Source organism: Rattus rattus, chromosome 9 (genome assembly GCF_011064425.1).
Source record: "Rattus rattus isolate New Zealand chromosome 9, Rrattus_CSIRO_v1, whole genome shotgun sequence".
NCBI lineage: Eukaryota > Metazoa > Chordata > Mammalia > Rodentia > Muridae > Rattus > Rattus rattus.
The window spans coordinates 28,921,716-28,941,135 of record NC_046162.1 but is presented as its reverse complement, the minus strand read 5'-3'; the positions used below and the strand labels follow the sequence as shown (position 1 = coordinate 28,941,135).

Genomic DNA, 19,420 nt, shown 5'->3' with positions numbered 1-19,420 from the left:
CCCTCTAATAGTACCACTTCCTGGGCCGAGCATATACAAACCATCACAATACCCTCCCCGTACCCGTCTGAAACCAGCCTACTGTGCAGAGGCAGAAATTCCTTTGGAGATTTAGGACGATGTTCTTTCCTGGGATCATAGGAAAAGCCCAGAATCCCTAGTCTGAGTGTGAATGAGGAGACTCTTGGGACAAGGTGAGAACTCTGTCACATGTCTCCCTGGCCACGAGCATGCCAAAACTCTGTCTCTAGGGTTCCCTAGTATTTTAAAACTGCGGGAGAAAATTCAAAGCATCGTTCTGCATTTTAATCTTTTGAAAAGTAAGTTAGACTCTGGCATAAAAAGCGTTGGGGGGGGCGGTTGTTACGTTCATATAGGGATATAGTTATATATAGTAAATTGTACTTGGCTTTGTTTGGGCTGTAATAACAAGGCTGACTGAAATAACGAGTACTTATTGCCTTTGGCTCTCGAGCCTGTAAAGTCCAAGTTCAAGATCATAGACTGGGGCGCTGGCAGATCTAGGTCTGCTCTGCAAATGGGCATCCTGTTATATGGCATAGAGAGAGCAAGCTCACGTGTCTTTCCTTATGGAGACACTAAGTCCCATTCGCCAGGACTTGACCCACCCAAAGTCCCCAGGTCTTCACGACATCACATTTGGGGGTTAGGATTTCTATATGTAAATTGGAGAGGGACACAGCAGAAGGGCCATCTTTGCATGGGTCACGGTTTCCCGAGTCTTAACAACTTTATCAAGCCACCCAGGCAAGATGTGGTGCTTCCCCATCTCCCTGGAAAGGACCCTTCCCCCTTCCAGCTAAGCCTGTTTGGTCACTGTGCCCCTCCACACTGAAGGAGCCAGAAAATACAGAATACGGCTTTGGACCTGAACCAGATCACACCTCCCAGCATTGTGTGCGTGCTTTCCAGCCCCTCCACGTGCTTGCTGGATAACATAGCCTCGTACAGAAGCACTGAGACGGGTTTAGTCTGCATATTACATTACATGACCCGACTCAGGGTTCACACAATCACAGTCCGCACACTTTCAGGACTCAGCGTGGACTTCAGTGGACATCGTACTCAGAGATTTCCCTTCCTACATAAACCACCCCACACATTTAAACACGACACAGGCCCACACATTTAAACACGACACAGGCTATCTGTCCTTCTGTAGGTTTAAGCAGTTTCCTGCAATAGCTCCAGGTCCTCGATGCAGAACACTGTTTTTTCTCGTGCTTCATGACCCCCATGTGTACAGGCGTGAGCTCGCCAGACATGCTCAGCGGGCGTTCCAATTTAGCATGCATCCACGTTACTGATGGGAACGCTAACTGTGTTCCCCAGCTTCACCCACCCTTAATGTGACAGAATCTGAGAGCAGCGATGCGCACGTTGTAAAGGTTAGGATAATTCACGTAGAGCGAAGCATATTACACTCAGAGCGCAGGCCGAACCTAATTAAATCTTCCCAGATGACTCAGGAGGGAGTGGAGGCCTTTTGCATGCCTCCACATGCATCACAATGGTTCCCACTTAGTTCGTGTAGAATCTCTCAGGAACCAACGGACGGAAAACGTGTCAGCTAATAGCAGATGGGGCAGCCTTCTCTTGCTGGCACGCTGCACACAAGATTTTTAAGGACGGTTAAGAAAATCATGCCCAGAAATAAGGTGAAGCCTTAGCAAAGGAATTGAATATCTAAGTAAGACGATTTCAGCCCCTAAAAAGGAAGGAGAAACAAAAGATAGATGTCAGAGTCTGCCATACCTGCTTCAGGTCTGAGCTTAGTCACTTAGGGACTGTGTGACCTTGAGCAAGCAGCTGACTACCCGGAGCCTCAGTTGCCTCATCTGTGAAGTGGGGCTAAGACGGTTACAGATCCCATTCGTTTGTTGTGTGTGTTGGATGGGAATGCACAGGTGAGCCCCATGGAGCCCGGCACGAGTGCTTCCCCACAGCAGCCCTTCACAAACACCAGTCTAGGACCTGATGTCTTGGCCACTCACTCTCAGGCAGTCAGGAATCCCCTGTCTTCACCAACTGTGCTGGGGTAGAACCCAGAGCCTCGTTCATGCTTGGCAAACAGGATTTCACTATGTAGCCCAAGCTGGTCTTGAATTCACAGTCCCCCAGCCTCAACTACCTGAAAGTTCTGACACTGGTAATGTAACCCGATACCCATCGTTCACAGAGGAGAAAGCAAGGCTCAAAAGCCTGCCCATCTTCCTGGTTCTCAGACACAAATCGTGCGACCTCCAGGGCTAGCCATCACCAAAGCCCCTCAGCTCATAGGTGGAAATGGCCAAGAGCAGAGAAGGCGGCGGTCAGTCAGCCGTCCAGTCTTTCTGTCTATCTCAATCCAATCTCTAGATACCAAGTCACCTCTGGGAGAAAGGCCGTCACTTTATCCCAAACCATGGCTTGATTTAGGGAAGCTTCAGTTTGTCTGTCGACAGTCAGCGGTGGCAGGCTTCCTTGTATTCTCACCCCTTGCCCCTCTTCCACTGGACAGCAGCTTCTCCAGCAAACTACTGACGTTTGCTCCGTCCCTAGTCACTGGCTGCATCTCACTCCAGGACCAGTGTCTCAGAGAGGGAGCCCTGGCAGCAGCACGATACCTGCAGGACTCCCCTCGAGGATCCATTAGAGCTTCTCTCACTTTCCTTATGTCAACCTCTGTTCCTAGCCTCTCAACATTGCCTACAGCCACATCTACAGCTCCTACCGCAACTTTGTGGGGCCCCCTCACTTCAAAACCATCTGCAGACTGCTGGGCTACCAGGGCATCGCCGTGGTCATGGAGGAACTGCTGAAAATCGTCAAGAGCTTGGTAAGGGAAGACTTGGGTGCTGCTGCAGATGTTCAACAGCCGGGCACAGGGTTGGCGTTTCTGAGCTGAAAACCAGCTCTGCCAATTTACGTCACCCCCAAGGAGTCCTTGGTCTTTATTTCTTGGTGGTTCCTGCGCATCTTCTGGCATATTTTTTATACCTCCTTTTATATCGCTTTCATTTTTACGTATGTGTATGTATGTGTGATTGCCTATGTGTTATCAAGAGCATGCAGTACCCGCAGGCACCAGAAGAGGGCGATATATTTTCCCCACAAGCAGAGTTGCAAGCATTCGTGAGCCACCGATGTGGATGCTTTAGCAAGAGTAGCCAGTACTCGTAGCCATGGAACCATCTCTCTATCCCCTCTTAGCTGTATCTTTTTTCCCCCCATTTGTGGCTCAGAACTCACTCCTTGCTTTTGCTCGCCAAACTGAGAAACCCTGATTCTGACATTCAAAGCCAGAGCGCTACTGGTTCTGCCCAGCTGTGTTCTCCGGATTGAGGGCAATGGGCTGGGTGTGTCGCTCATTCAGCGTAGTGCTTGCCTGAAATGTACGAAGTCCTTGGTTCAATCCCTGGTATCCCCATAGAGCTGCGGTGGTACCAACTTGTCATCCCAGCATCCGGGAGGGATGTGTGTTCAAAATCGCCCTCAGCTACATAGTAAATTTGAGGCCATCTTGGACTACATGAGATCCTTTAAAACAACCAAACAAACAGAAAAAAAACCAACAACAAAACAAAAGTTGTAGTGTAGTAAATCCATAACTCATGTGGGGCCATTTTTTTTTCATGAGCATGGCAACATCTCTAATCATTTACCACACTTTGTACCCTTGCGGTATCTCTTTGACCACTGCAACCAATATCACATTGGCTGTCAGGGAGTCCCGTATCCCTTTACCAACGTTCTGTGTGCGCCCCAAGTATGGCCGTCTGAACCTTCGTTTAATTCCCCGGGGTGCCGCTGACGCAGGGCCTAAACATGGAAGCGATTTCTCTGGAAATCTGAGCTCCTGGAGAGAAATAACTTATAACCAACCATATACAGAATAAACCAAAGTCACTCAGTCTAGCTCTTGAGAAACCACCCTGAGAAGCTATATAGGTCATTAAGGACTGCCATGCCGAGTTCAGAGTAAAACGGGAAGATGTCGTAATGGATTAAAGATGTCTTGTCTTGGGAACGAGGGGGAGGAATGTGCTGTGATTTTTTTTCTTCCATGCCTAAATTAGATGGCATGAAGTTATCTCCACAGTTCCCCGCCTACGTTAGATTTAATCTCATATCAACAGCTCCCCCAACCCCGAAAAAAGCCACCCCACATCGTCGTAAAGTTCACTCTCTTTTTGTCTATACAGACAAGGGGAATATTCGCCCTCTTTTAAATACTCTGCCACAAGCTTCAACAGTAACCTGGTACCCCACTGTGCCCTACATCTAGCCCGGAGGTACACAGAGCAGCAGTGGGCTAGCCCACGCCAACTGGTTCATCTGCCTCTTCTCTTGCAGCTCCAGGGCACCATTCTGCAGTACGTGAAGACACTCATAGAGGTGATGCCTAAAATATGCCGTTTGCCTCGTCACGAGTATGGCTCTCCAGGTGGGTGAACGGACATGAATGCTCACCTGAGGTGGGGCAGGGCTGCCAGGTAATTGACATCTTTGACCGTGCCCGCCGCTGACTGGTTAGCCTTTAATCCCTTGAGCAGTGATATCATCCTGTGTCAGGAGCAGCCGGCGATCCCAGGACGCCCACTGGCCAGCAGGAGGTACACTGAGAGTGGTTCTCGTCCTGTGGGTCAGACGACCATTTTGCAGGAGTCCCCTAAGACCATTGTTAAACACAGATGTTTACATTACAATTCATAACAGTAGAAAAATTACAGTTACGAAGCGAACGGCAGCGAACATAATGTCCGATTGGGGGTCAGGACACATGAAAAGCTGTATTGAAGGGTGGCGGCACTAGGAAGGTTGAGAGCCGCTGGCTGAAACAGTGAAGAAGCTTTTGGTCTTCCACACCTCTAGCAGGCCTTCCTGTTTTCCTGTTCAGAGGGGGCAGGTACCCCAGGATGGCATAGATAGACTGAGGCTGGAAATGGGCATTTGTTTTAACCACTCAATACGGGAATAGATAGAAGCTATACATTTGGTGCCTTGTGGGATTTTGTTTTTTTTGTTTTTTTTTTTTTGTTTCCAAAAGACATAATTTTTCACTTGAATGTGATTGAGAACAGGAAGAGGACGAGGTTACAGGCTCTAGAGTCCAAGTCCAGCTGCTCCACTTCCTGGCTGTGTGACTATGGGGGAGTTACTTACCCACTCTGAACCTCCTCTGAAGAGGATGATAATTCCTAGTTGATAGTATGATGAGTAACAGAAGAGTAGTATAGGTAGAATGCCTAACTCCATAAGTAATACCTATAAATAATAATCTTCCCGCTAAAATTCCAGGTCCCTGCTGAAGGGACAGAGGGGCCACAGCTGTTTCACTTGGGATTATGGGCGTGTTTCATTTGGCCCCAAATAATTTGCGTCAGCCTCCTGAGCTTTGTCTAGTATTGACCCTTGCATGGGACCCCAGCCTCACACTGGCAGATATATGTTCACTAAGTCTAGGGTTCAGTTGTCACACCCTGTAAGCCTAGCTAACCTGTGTCCATGTCCTACTGCTCTCCCCCTCGTGGCTGTCAGGGATCCTGGAGTTCTTCCACCACCAACTGAAGGACATCATCGAGTATGCAGAACTCAAAACAGACGTGTTCCAGAGTCTCAGAGAGGTGGGCAATGCCATCCTGTTCTGCCTCCTCATAGAGCAAGCTCTGGTAAGTCCTGAACCCACAGTGTGCCCGCACTGGAGGGACCCCCACACATACCGAGATGCCAAGGCTTCAGCCCCGACAAGTATAGTGTCATTCTTGACAGTCAGGAGTCCCGCGGGGACCAAGGTTCTGAAGACACTCAGACCTGGGCTCTCCAGCGCTGACTGCCCCCCTCACTGGTCTGACCCAGTCCTCAGAGCAGGTACCAGGTCACAGCGGTCCATGCTTTTGTGAAGCACAGTGCCAACGAGCACTGGGCTGGGGGAAGGAGCCGCCATTGCCAGCTGCTCCCTGCACCCTGTGTGCTCGGGAAGGATGCAGTAGGTTTGAATCCTGCTAAATGCAGGGGCAGAATCGTCCCAACCAAGAATGGCGAGAGCTGTTAGCTACAGCAGGCACGGGAAGCATAGGGCTGTTCCTCCACGAACAAAGAAAGCATGGGGACCTTATCCAAGGAACCGATACATATTTATGCCGAAAGTCACGTGTTTAGGAGCTTGCCAGTTAAGGACTGTTCCTGGGCATGTTGAAGGTCATCATTTTGAAAATGATTTTATTTTATAAAAATAAAAATAAAAAGGGGCGGAACCGGTTCCCATGTGTACCCTCGCCGTCATGCTCTTATAAGTTCTGGCTCCATGGGACCGTAGGAACTAGTGCTAATTTATCTCAGCGGCTCCACGCTGCCCCCAAAGTACACTCTCTGACCCAGGCAGGTGGCTGCCACGCCAGTTTCATGCAGCGACCACCTACCTTACAACTCTCTTACTGTGGACTCTTCATATTCCAGCATCAACCCCCTGGTGCCAATGGTGTCTTCCCTCTGGTAGCTCTCTGCTGCTGCTCTGTTTGCATTCCCAACACCCGCCCCCTAATAGTTATGGTGTAAACTCCCAACAACCCGTTAAAATTAGGACTCAACACACTGTAACCCAACAATCAGCTTTATGTGTTAAATTTTCAATCCACAATACATCCTCACGATAAACTCACAACCAGTTGATAAGGATATAAACCGCCCACCTAATCAGATAAGTTTGCTTACAGAGATCCATCCCAGCCACCTTGGCAACTCAGGACCACCAGGATCTGAGTCACCTTTCTCCATCTCCATTTTGATTCTTCCTTTCTTCTCCTTCTCTCCCGCCTTACAAAAACTTTGTCCCCACCTTATTTTTTTACTGTTCAATCATGGCCTTGACCTAACTGGTACCAGCCCTCACCTGCACTGTAGACATCAACTTACTGATGTATAAAAGGTTTAAAAAAAAAAAAAAAAAGAGTATTTTGCCTGCATGTATGTGTGCACCATGTGTGTGCAGTACCGTCATAGGCCAGAAGAGGGCATCACATCCCCTGAAACCGGGTGTGGATGATTGTAGGCCTCCTTGTGTGTACTGAGAACCAAGCCTGGGTTCTCTGCGGGAGCAGCCAGTGTGCTTGACTGCTGAGCCATCTCTCTAGTTCCTAGAAAGGAGAGTTAAAAAGGGGATGTGGTAGACAGAAATGCCCTGGGCATGCTCAGTTGCACCATAAAGTTTTAGCTGAGAATACTTTGAAGGTGTGGGCCCCCAGGGTATCTGCCTGGTTGTCATGGAAATAATAATGATGATATCTGAGGTGCTGCGAGGAGTAAGCACGGGGCCCGGGGGGAGGGGGACAAAAATAGCCAGTGGTGTGCGTATAAACTGACCTGAGCATTCCAGGTAGGTTAAGGGGAAGGTTTTTATGGTAGCTATGAGGTAGATAACAGCCAGAGGCATCTGCAAGAGTCCAGGGCAGGGAGAGAAAGTAGCAAACAGAACGTGCCCAGCTGACTGAGCATGGCTGAGAGGAGCCAGAGCAGAGCCGGGGGGATAGAAAGAGGAGGGGTGCGGGAGCAGAGAGGGGAAGATGAGACAGAGAGAGGAAGAACAGACGAGGGAGACTGCACCAAAGACAGAGAGTGAGGCAGAGAAAGCGGCTGAAACATGAGGATCAGAAGGAGAAAGAGTAACCGTGGGGAGGAAGCCCCATGAGCCGGAGGGAGTTTAGGGGAGGGGAGGAGGTTGGAAGAGCTCGGATGCTAAGGCTTTGGAATGCAGAACAGGTACTTGTGATCCCGAGGGAGCTTGGGGGCCAGCGTGTGCTCTGGTGTGCAGATGGGCAACAGTAGCATGGTCGGAGCTGAAACAAGGATGCCTATGTGTGTAGACACGTCTCAGGAAGCCTGGGACCAGCCCGTTTGCTGACGAGTGGGTCATCTGCATCCCTGGTCCTGTCTACTCCTGGGACTTACCCAGAGGCTCTCCACGTTCGTTCCCACCATTTCCCCACATGCGGTGGACCCAGTGGCTGACTGGTACAGTGGGAGGAAATGGAGAAGGCCACCACCGTGGGGGCGGAGGGATGCGGGGGTACGTAACTCTTCGGGTCCACTGGACCATACTCTGGGCACCTCCTCCAGCTGCACAGAGCGTGTAGGATGCTAAGACCTGGCTCGCCGGCTGTTCGACTGCTGCAGGGGTTAGATAGCAGCCACAAAGAATCATGCATCTTTCTGAAAAAGGTACACAAGCAAAGCTCTCACAGGAAGGAGACTGCATACGGTGCACATAGGGACACTCGCTGTGACTGACTGAGCAGGGTACCAGCAGGGATGGGAAGGGACTATGAGGAGGATGTGCTGTTTAAGATGATAGAACTCAGTGTCTAGGAGCAGAAAGCATCCACGATGAACAGGCATAGAAAGGACAAGCAGGAGCTGAGGGCAAGAGGCAGCCAAGCTGCAGGCAACCTCTGGCTACAAGACACTGGCAGAAGCTGTTGGGGGCTTCTGAGCAGGAGGGGGCAGGGGGCGGAACTGACCTCTTCAAAGGTATTGTTGGCCACTAGGAGAGAGCAGCAATGGGACAGAATGAAGAAGGACATGGCTGTTGTTAGCCTGGGTCCACGGAGGAGAGAGGCATGAGGTAGCAAGAGATGCCGCAAAGGCAAAGACAGAAGGAAGCATTAACTGTGAGGGCTGCAGAGTTAAGAGCTGAGAGGATCATTCACTGGTCTGTGCTGTCCTGGGTGAGCCTGGGCAGGCCATGCTATCTGCCCTTATCGTAATTTGAAGAACTTGGACCAGCTGCTCTCAGACCCTCGCTCGCTGCCCCAGAGGCTCTAAAATGGCACTGTGGCGTACCCTCTGTGGGAAGTAATTGTAGTCTCTTTAAATGGACTCTGGAGACAGCTAATGGCTCCTCTTCCTGATAACAAGTTCTTTAGCACGGATCAGTGGGCCTGGGTTGCTATAGCAACATAGCCTTCAGAAGTCGCAAGGAGAAGTAGTAAAAATTGATCAAGGCCTCAAGAGCACAAGGAGAAGGTAGAAGGGGGGAGGGGCAGACATTCGAGGCCCCCCGCTTTCAGAAGCTGTGAGAGCCTCACTTCAGACAGGAGGTGATGCTGTCACCGCGGGCTAACTCCAGAGGAAAGATCTTTCCCAGAGCCATCGCTAAGGGCAAAAGGACACTCAGCATCTATATTCTCCTAGCTGGCTCTACCCTGCCCCAGAGCACACGCACAACAATGTGGAAAACAAGTCAGCAGCAGAGACAGACTGAAACAGAGAGCTACACAAGTGTGTGTGCTGGCCCCGGGCCTGGACGGCTGGGCGAAGTGGGGTGACACAGACAGGAGTCGTGTTCCGCAAGGCAGAGGGCGCTCCTCCTCTGTCTGTTCTGTGCTGACTGGGTTGGCAACAGGGCATGGGGGTTCCAGAGCCTTTGGGGCTTAGAAAGTGGAAAATAAATATGTAAGTGGTGTATCAATTGTTCCTATTAAAAAGGCAAAGACAGAAAGGATGGGAGGAGACGAGGAAAGGAAGGAAAAGGAGGGGGGAGAACAAAGGAGAGGACAGGAAGGAGTTAGTGTGGGAGTGGGGGAGGAAGGAAGACGGGAGGAGGAGGGGAAAGCTAATGGCCTCCATGAAAGGGCTGTGGAACCAGACCATCCATTCTCCTGAGACTGACTCTTCACGGGAATAAGGTCAAACAGTAGTTTTTCGTCTTGAGTACAAGAGAGAGCGCAGAATAAAAAAAAAAAAAAAAAAAGCAAGTTCGTAAATGCAATGTAGGATTACGACTGTAAAACACCCAACCTACAGAGTAGCCCATTAAGGAACAGACAGAAACTGATCAGGCCTAGTGATCGTCAGTTGTCCCTAGATTTCAGGAAAGAGACGTGGATTAGGGGTCAATAGAGGCATTTAGCCATACCAAGAATGGCTGAATACTTGGAAATCATATTGGCGTGTAAGCAATGACCTGGTCATCGGTTTAAAAGGGTAACTGTCACTAGCTGCAGGGGTCGTGGGAGAATCCCGTTGCCTTGTTTTTGCCAGACTTTCTGCCTTCTCCTAGTAGATTTTCAGCTTTCACTTGTCATGGCTGTCATACTGATAAACTACAGATACCTTCTTTTATTGTCTGTGACCCGTCTTTCTCCGTCGACAGCAGCAGCCCAGCTTTAATTTCAAGGTATGAAGAACCTGCCTTTGAAATGATAAATGTCTTCTCTTCATTAAGTTGCATGATAAGGGTCTCAAAATTGAGGCTGAGGCAGGAGTATAAAAGATCAAGTACCTGCCTTTTTCTCTTCTGTGGGGTTGCGTGGGGTCTTTAAGGGACACGTGCAGTCGGGTGTGTAAATCTTAAGTGAATTATGAGTCCCTTATAAGCACCAAGCCCATGTAACCCCCACCAAGTCGAGAAGCAGGGCAGTCACCACAGCATAGGCATTCTCTGTGCCACCTCCGTACCATCAAAGCCCCATGGCTCTGACGTCTGCCTCCAGAGCTTAGTTTTCTCCTTGAAGCCATCTAACTGGGATTACGCTGTATATTTCCCCTTTCCTGTCTGATGTCTACCGTCTGGTGCTCTCTGTGCAGCTTATGTTACAGGTGGTGCTGGTCGTGTTAGTAGGTGAGTTAGAGTCTGTTTTAGAGCAACTGGGTGCTAATGGCTAACCTTAACTTGCATTCTGATCGTGTCTAGAAGCGTCTAACCGGTGAGTGAGGCACACCCTCCAGGTGTGGCCATGAAGGGCATTTCCAAAAAGACTTAACTAGAGGGGTGACAGGAACTGACTCATCCTGAATGTAAATGGCTCCATCCCATAGGCTGAGGATGTGAGTGGGGGAAAAATGGGAGGTGGGGTGGGGTATGGAGTCGGAGAAATAGCTCAATAATTAATCACCCATTGCTCACATGAACCGGCTGTAACTCTAGTTTTGATGTTATCTGGCGCCCTCTTCTGGCATCTGATGGTACTGCAAGCATGTGGTGCATATACATATATGCAGACAAGTACCCACACTCTCTCTATATATATCCATATATACATATACATATATACACATATATACGTACATATATACATATATATATACACACACACACACATATATATATATATATACACACACACACACACACACACACACACACACACACACACACACACACACACACAGTGTGTTCTCTCTCTGCTCTCTGGATCTCATGATTTAGGTTTCTCTGCCTTCCCACACCCCCTCCCTGCAATAATGAACTAAGACTCCCAAAACTGTGGGCCAAAAGAGCCATTTCTTCCTTCACTTACCTGGGGCATTTTGTCACTAACAATGTTCGCATTTGGGGCTGTTGACAGTTGAGTACCCTTATGAATTAGATGTGGTGAATACCGGATGTTGACAGGAGTGTGCTGTCAGTAGGGAGACGGTTGAGTTTCATCACAGCCATCCCGGGGCTGTCCCAGCATCTCACTGTGGTTCTGATTGATCTGAGGGCACCAGGCTCTTGCTGCGTGTGGTTGGTCAGTCGGACTCCCTCTCACGTAAAGTACTGTTAAGAGCGTCGTTTACCTTTAACTCGGCTTCCCCAGTGGCTTGTAGGTGGCGCATACATATATTATGTCTCTGTGCATCATAGGTAGAGTGCAGTGGGCTTTTGTGGGTGAGTTGTGTCTAAGGTTGGTAAGTTCACCGTTTTCTCCTTTTGTGGTTGGTGTAGCCTTTCGGGGTGAAACAAACCATGGAGTGCATCATCCGGAACTCACACTGTGTCTAGAAGAAAATAGAAACCCAATTCTGTATGGTTTTATATTGAAACAATGTCTTCCTTCTAGGTGCAGCATAAATGCTATGGTGACTGTTGACACAGTCTCGGGTCTTCCTGTCTCAGCCTCCTGTGTGCTGAGGTCACAGGTGTACAGCACCACACACAGCCATCTTGACTGTTCATCAAGTATCCGTTGGTGACTCGTTGTAGCAGGCTGTAGCAGCTGTTGAGTGGAATCTGTTTCTCCTGTCCTCCCCTCACATTGGTGATTCTTATTTCCCCAAGGATGACTCTGTGATCCCCACGTTCTTATTCACACTGTGTGTGGTTTCTTACACATCAGTTTTGTGTTACACACACACACACACACACACACACACACACACGTGCATGCGAGCGTTTGTTTAAGACACAGACGTCCCCCTCCCCCAACACACACAGGCCGGGCAACAAGCCTCCCACTTACCTCAGTGCTGTTGCCTGTTTCTATCTTTGTAGTGCAGTGGGCCACACTCACAAAAGTCCGTTGCTGAGAACGTTATCCCTACAGGTGAGGAGAGTCTAGCCTCAGCCCCCTGAATCAGACACAGACCGGAGTCTCAGACTCAGCCCTGCTGGCCCTGAGACCACATAATCCTTTCTTGGAGGCCTGTTCTGTATTTTACAGGATGCTGGGCAGCAGTTCTTGGCTCCATCCACTAGATGGCAGTAGCGTCTTCTTCAGCTACAACAAGGCTGGCTCCAGATACTGCCTGACCCTATTGAGAGAGTCCCTTATCTAGGGCAACTTCACCGGGTGTGGTTTTTTTTTTTTTTTTTTTTTTTTTTCTTTTGTTTTTTTTTTTTTTTTTTGGCAGATGAGGAAACTAGACGTTTCCAGACAATTTCCCAGACTGGTTAATTTTTATTCTCACTCAGCCACTTTAGGAAGCTTTGATTTCCTCACATCTTTGTGAACCGTTAACAGTGTCTCTCGCTGTGATCAGACCTTTTGAACAGATGCCTTTTGATAAAACATGGTTCTGAGGGTGCCAATGTCCCCAGGATTATAGCTAGCCCAGGAGATGGGCCGGGAGCCAGGTGTGGTTCAGAGTGCAGAAGTCACCCACTGAGGGACAAGGACATGTGCACAGCCGAGCTGGTTAAGCTGGTTAAGGAACTAGTTAAGCTGGTTAAGGAGCTGGTTAAGGTACTGGTTAAGGAGCTGGTTAAGGCTGGGTGGCTAACGGCTTTGCATCCTGCAGCTGAGTGAGCCAGCCCTACATGTGACCTCCTGCTTCTGCACATTCTCATTCCTCTCTGTTTTACCTCCTCTGGCGACTGAAGTCAATCCCCAGTCGGAGAAACGCAGATAAGCAGAAACTGAACAAGGATCACACTGTTGTGTTAAGATAGCCACTGCTCACTTCCTGAAGGATATTTTTCCAGAGGCTTGTATGCCAGTCTTTCTCCTATAAAACTGGTCGTTGTGTTAGCTTTAAAAGTCTGTTGAGCCAAGCGCAGAAGGGTGAATGGCATCTGTGAGGGTGGTGGAGACAGCAATGAGAGGGAAGAGGGTTTCCACCTTCTACTTTACATCCTCCACCCTTCAGGGCATCGCAGCAAACAGTTATGTCTCCCTTAAAAGGAAATGTTTGCACACTTAAATGAATATTATCCGGAGGGCTGGTGTCTCGACACGGGCTGGCTCCGATTGAAGACTTCGCCCCGCAGGTTGTCAGGAGGGAAAATGCTGCTGCTGTTAGCAAAGGGAACGTTGCTTTGCGGGCCATGGTGTCTTGGCTACAGGTCTTTCTTTCCCTGTTGATCAGATATAAATCTGAACCAGGATGATAATTCTATTATTCCCTTGACAGCCGAGCGTTTGGGGGGAGGGTAAGAGGCGAGAGTCACCTATGCCATTACTCAGAAGAGGTGGAGGGGGAGAAGACAGCCTGCCCTGCACGTTGCAGCCTACCCTGGCAAGGAGACACACAAAATGCAGGTTTGCACTGCAGAGAGCTGCTGGGACCCAGAAGCCCATGCATCAGGAAGAACACGGCGAGTCCTGGGTGGACTTTTATCCGCCAAGAGAGACCCAGATGAGGAGGCAAACCACTGTTCATACTTTCCGAGCAGAGGGTCGTGGTGGGTGTGGGAAGCCTGATTTCTGGCCTGTTCCACAGGAAACACACTAACAACATATGTGCCCATATAAGGGAATGTTTAGAGCTCGCGCTTGCTGGCTAGGCCTGGCCCCGAGCCCCCTTCATACCAGAAAGCCAGAGTCCAGATGGGGGTAGCGGGAGGCGCTTTGCTTCATTTGTAAGTCAGTTCTTCAGGCATCCTCGACAGAGACAGCCACCTAATACATGAGTGGAATTTGCCTTTTTATTGCCTTAAGACTCGAAGCCAGATGTTGCTTAAGAAAACACTCTTTTGAGATTGGCCTCATGATTCTCTCTGGTAAGTCAGCTGAAAATGGTCATTTTTTTTTTTTAACCCAAGAGGAGAGCTTAATAGAGTCAAATGCCATTTTCGACATAAATCTGACCTCATTACAATCACATGGACTTTTTCAATGTAAGCACGGCGAATCTTGGTAATTCCCTTCAGCCAAGAGAAGCCATGTCCTTGGCCTCAAAGGCTCAGCAAATTGCCAACATCCTGGGTTTTGGCGTTTGATGGAAGTCCTTCCGGCCCCTTGATTTTAAATGAAGTATAATAGGGAAAGAAAACATTAAAGCAGAAACCCGCGCAAAATTAACCTTCGGACCCTTAGAAGACTTTTGATGTGGGTTCCTTACAATAAATCAGTTTGGGATCCTGACACCAAACGCCTGTTCACTTTTACTTAATTCTGCTGACAACAAATAGTTGTACAGCAGGCCTGGGCCCTGTTAGCTCCCTAGGCCTCCCTCACCAGTGTGTTAGCGGGCGTCGCAGGAGCGATGCACAGTGCTGTGACACTGGGTCTGTGCAGGTGGTCACCGAGAGCGATTCTACTCCTCAGTGGCACCCTGAGCACCTTCTGCAGAAGCAGAATGATCACACTCCGGTCCCCAGCTGAGGCGACACCGATGCTTTCTCTTCTGAGACGGGCGTCTTCCTGTATACGCAGGGCGGGCCTCAGACTCCCCCATGCCTTCCCCAGTCTGCATTACTGGCTTTGGCACCCGTCCTGGCTTAAGCATTTCTCTCTGTAGTTTCTCGCTTTAGAAAACTCATCCTGGGGACTGGGGAGGTGGGTCCGAGGGTAAGGTAGAAGTGGGACAACTATGAAGACCTGAGTTCAGATCCCCAGAAACCGGATGCAGGAGCACACATCAGTAACACCAATGGTCCTATGACAGGATGGGAGGTGGAGACGGCAGGATCCCCAGGAAGTCACAGGACTGGCCAGCCTGGAGTGCACAGCATTCAATAAGAACCAGGGTCTAAGGCTAGAAAGTGAGGACCAACATCTAAGGCACCACACCTGCACCATCATATACATGAACACACACACACACTCACACACACACACACTCTTACACACACGATTATATTCTGACCTCTGCACATGCACCATCATCACATGAACACACACACACACACACACACACACTCCTACACACACGAGTGTATTCTGTCCTCTGCACATGCACCATCATACACATGAACACACACACACACACACACACACATGATTGCACTCTGACCTCTACACATGCACTGTCACATACACAAGCACACATGCACACAAAAGAACTTTTTAATTCATCATGGTTCAAAAAGCTATAAAAATATTTTATGAACAGATGAGACTTTGATGACACTTCCTGTGCTGGTGAGAAGTCTTTACCCTTAGCTGATCTCGGTGCTTGGTGTTGAAGGTAATTTGCACAGCAGTGGGGCCTGGCTTTCGTCTGTGATTCAGAACAGTGACAAGCACGGTGACAGACTATCCCTGGGACTTTCCAGGGAAGGTCTAAGGCTAGTCATCCTGCAGCATTGGAGGAGGGGAAAGAAAACCAACCAGGAATCAAAAAAGTCAGGAAAAGAGGCCGTGGGTGGTTACATTAATTAAAACGCAGCAGGAAGACGCAGGCTCGAAGTGATGAAAACTTGTGTTTCTTCCAGCCACCTCCACTACATGGGAGGTTCTCTTTGGTAGAATGTACCTCCGAGCCACTTCTGTCTCGTTTGTAAAACTTGGGCCTCTGCTAATACTGAACTCTGCCCTAGCTATCTGATCCTTTACCAGGAAGTGTCAGTTCAAGAGCAAGAAAATCCTAACGGACTGCAGAGTTGTTCAATCCGGATTAGAAAGAGGCCATCAGGGACCTACAGGGAGTCCCAGGTCACAGCTAGATGATTTGCCTTCCATTTTGGGGACTTTTATGGGAAAACAAACAGACAAACAAACAAACAAACCAAATCCTTTCTCGTTGTGCTCAATATGGGGAAATACTTAGACATAACTCCTCTGACGGCCACGCCTTTTTCATGGCAGAGCTGAGGCAGGAGCATGCTAAAAGGAAGCTTTATGGAGCCAGGTGTGGCACCACACACCTGTCACCCCGGCACCTGGAGAGTTCAGCAGAAGAATTCAGAGTTCAAGGGTATCTTGGGTTGGGTATTGAGTTCAAGGCCAGCCTTAACTACCTGAGACACAGGAAAGAATGAGAAGGCGGTGGTGGTTGGTTTGGGTGGTGGGTAGGTAGAGTGGTAGGCCACAAAACGACACAGCCAGTTTCTCCAGGGAACATCAAAAGACTCTTTAAACAAGTCCAGTTCAGTTGTATTGCTCTGCCTTAAAACGTCATCGTACTGAAATTCAAACTCAGCCCTGACCCACAGGCCCTCCACCAGCCCTCCCATCGCCTCCCTCTGCTCCGAGGTCCAGCCACGTGGCTGCGTCTGCGGGTGAAGATGGCTAGATACACTGGGCTCATTCTTTACAGGTCTGCGTCAGCGCAGGGCCAGATCCTACTGTCCTTGAGAGCCACCGGCTTCACGTCACCGTCACCGTCACCACAACACGCATGCCTCTCCTCCAGGAACCTGCTAGCACAGTGACTAAATTCTGTGATTCACTACTGGTTTGAACTGTCCTGACCTTCAGTGGCCACAGTAACATGGCTGCAGATTGCAAGCCCTTATATGCACCCCAACTGACGCACGTACAGAATTCCCACTTGGCTTGTTCCCTCCTCTGTTCTTAGAAGGACCGTGTGTCAGGTCTGCCCCACTCACTACTCCTTCTCCTGCACCCTGCAGAGCCTGGAGCATACTCTATCCTACTGCTGAGTGAGTGAAAGGCTTCAATCCCCTCTGCCCAGACTCCGTCCTAGCGCTCAGCGTGTGGTACTGTATTTTTTTTTTTATCTCCTGGATGGTATTGAACCTCTGTACGAGACATATGATGGTCCCCAGTCAGTGTTCGCAGGGTCATTGATTAGCCTTGCGTCGGAAGCACGGACTACGGCTGGTCAGTTCATTCTGCAGCTTAGTGTGAGCTCTGAATAAATGGAGCAGTTTTCTAGTCTTGGAAAAAAATATATACATGTGGCAGATACTGGAGGGGCTTGGACGCTCCTAGAGCAGTGGTTCTCAGGCCACGGACCCCTTTGGGGGTCAAAAGACCCTTTCACAGGGGCTGCCTGAAACATATATTTATATTATGAGTCATAACAGTTGCACAGTCACACTTATGAAACAGCAACAAGTGTCACCACCTCCCACTCCTGGGGCCTGTGCCCTTGTGTTATCACAGCAGTGGGTTTTTTTTTTTTTAAATATTTATATTTTTGTTCTGCATCTGTGATGTGCCCCGCGTGTGGCCTAAAACAAAACCAAATGCTGTTATCAGCACACCTACGCAAACAGCACTCCTGGCTGTCGGCTGCTCACAGATACCAGAGGCTTTTGATTTTAAAATTCCACGTTAGTTGTTTCAGTTGTCTTTTCCCGTAAGTTTAGTTTTCAGAGTTACACGCGGTTGATGAAGAAAACATAGTTATTATATACATACAGCTTTTTTTTAAGTGAGTGTAGGGTAGAAAAATGTTTAAAAAAAAAACCCTGAAAATTTACTATATGAGGCATTTGTTAAAAATATTTCATAGCTCAGGTTGAAAAGAACTTATTTCCATCAGTCATGGAGAGAAACTTCCAGGCTTGCATAGGAAGACCCAAACTCCCAAACTCGAGAGAGATTCTAATATGTCTCTTATCCCTCACATGCCTACACACCTAACTTAAAAAAAAAAATGAAGACAGGGTTTCCTGCAGTCCAGATTGGCCTCCAGCTAGGCATGTAGCCAGGGAGGGCCTTCAACTCCTGATCCTCCTGCCGCCACCTCCCACGCACTAGACGGAGACAAGCACTCCATCACCTAAACTACATCCCAACCCCCAACATTCAGCTTTTATTGTGTGATTAGTGATCACGTGTTATATAACCAACACTGTGCTCCTGTTTTGGTGGGGTAGCGAAAAAGGCAGACCAACCTGTCCAGGAAGGTTGTCTGTACTTTAGGGAGGTTGGATTACAGTGAGAGGTACGTATTCAATCACCATGTGCTGTATAAAACACAGACCAAGCTTTTTTTTCTTTTTTTCCGGAGCTGGGGACCGAACCCAGGGCCTTGCGCTTGCTAGGCAAGTGCTCTACCACTGAGCTAAATCCCCAACCCCACAAACATGATTCTTAAAGGACACTTAATGCCACGGTGGGTAAGGGGATCAAGGGCCTTCGAGAAGTATCCTTCAGGGGGTGGTGTTGGAATTGAAAGCTAGAAAAAGGGAACTCCCTGAGCTGAGGAGAGAGGTGGGTTCAAGAGCATGCTGGAGAAGGGAGAGAAGCTTCCGTGGTGGACACAGAGCCAGGGACGTGTGTTAAGACCAGTGTTGGGTGGGATTCACAGGCCAGGAAAGGACCTTGTCCAGTGGGGAGCGGCCTGCTAGGCTCCTGATAGATACTTTGAGGTACTGATGAGAGGAGAGGGAAGCCAGCCGTCAGCCCAGCCTCCACAATGGAAGCTTGTTCTGCCCTTCACACAGGCCTTTGTCTGCCCACTGGCTGTTTGTATCTGTGGCAATGATCTCAGCTAATGAACAGCAAGCAAGTCTCTCCCACACAAGGTGTGTAGCCACCTCCTCATACAAATGGACACTTAGTTCCTCCTCCCGGACCTTCCTGCTTTCTGTCAGAAAGACGCTCCTCGCTCGCCTTCTCAACCTCCACGGCCAAACAGCACTGTAAAGTAGGAAGCAGGCAGGCAGGGTACCCACATCCAAGAGTCCCTGGGCCTCTAGTTTGCAAGCTTTGGGCAGAGAGGGCTTCATCTCCTGCAGAGAGTCAAAGTTTCCCATGTAAAATAAACTTGAGTTACTGTGTTGTACGTCTAGAGCCATCTCTTCCTTTCTCTGAGCTCTCGGGTTGTTCCTGAGATCAGTTTATCCACAGGAACGGAGTAGAACGTGATGATTCAGGTGTGGACAGCCTTCTAGCAACACCCCTAAGGGCAAGAGAATGTTTCATAAGAAAGAAAGACTGTGAGTGACTGACTGTGGTGACTGGGTCATGTGTGCTTGCAGTAAGCTAAATATCTCCTCTCTACGGAGAACGCAGTCTACACCCAGCCCATGCCATTGGGCCCCACATGATGTCATGCAGTGTATACTGTGAGCCCCATTGTG

General features: G+C 49.1%; 1 protein-coding gene across 1 annotated transcript in view; it reads left to right on the top strand.

Moving 5' to 3' along the window:
• Cyfip2 (cytoplasmic FMR1 interacting protein 2) overlaps positions 1 to 19,420 on the top strand; it is a 100,865-nt gene that overhangs the window by 68,159 nt on the left and 13,286 nt on the right. The window contains exons 25-27 of the mRNA XM_032913809.1: positions 2,696 to 2,839; positions 4,357 to 4,447; positions 5,542 to 5,672. Coding sequence (XP_032769700.1) covers positions 2,696 to 2,839; positions 4,357 to 4,447; positions 5,542 to 5,672 — 366 coding nt within the window. The remainder of the gene's footprint in view (positions 1 to 2,695; positions 2,840 to 4,356; positions 4,448 to 5,541; positions 5,673 to 19,420) is intronic.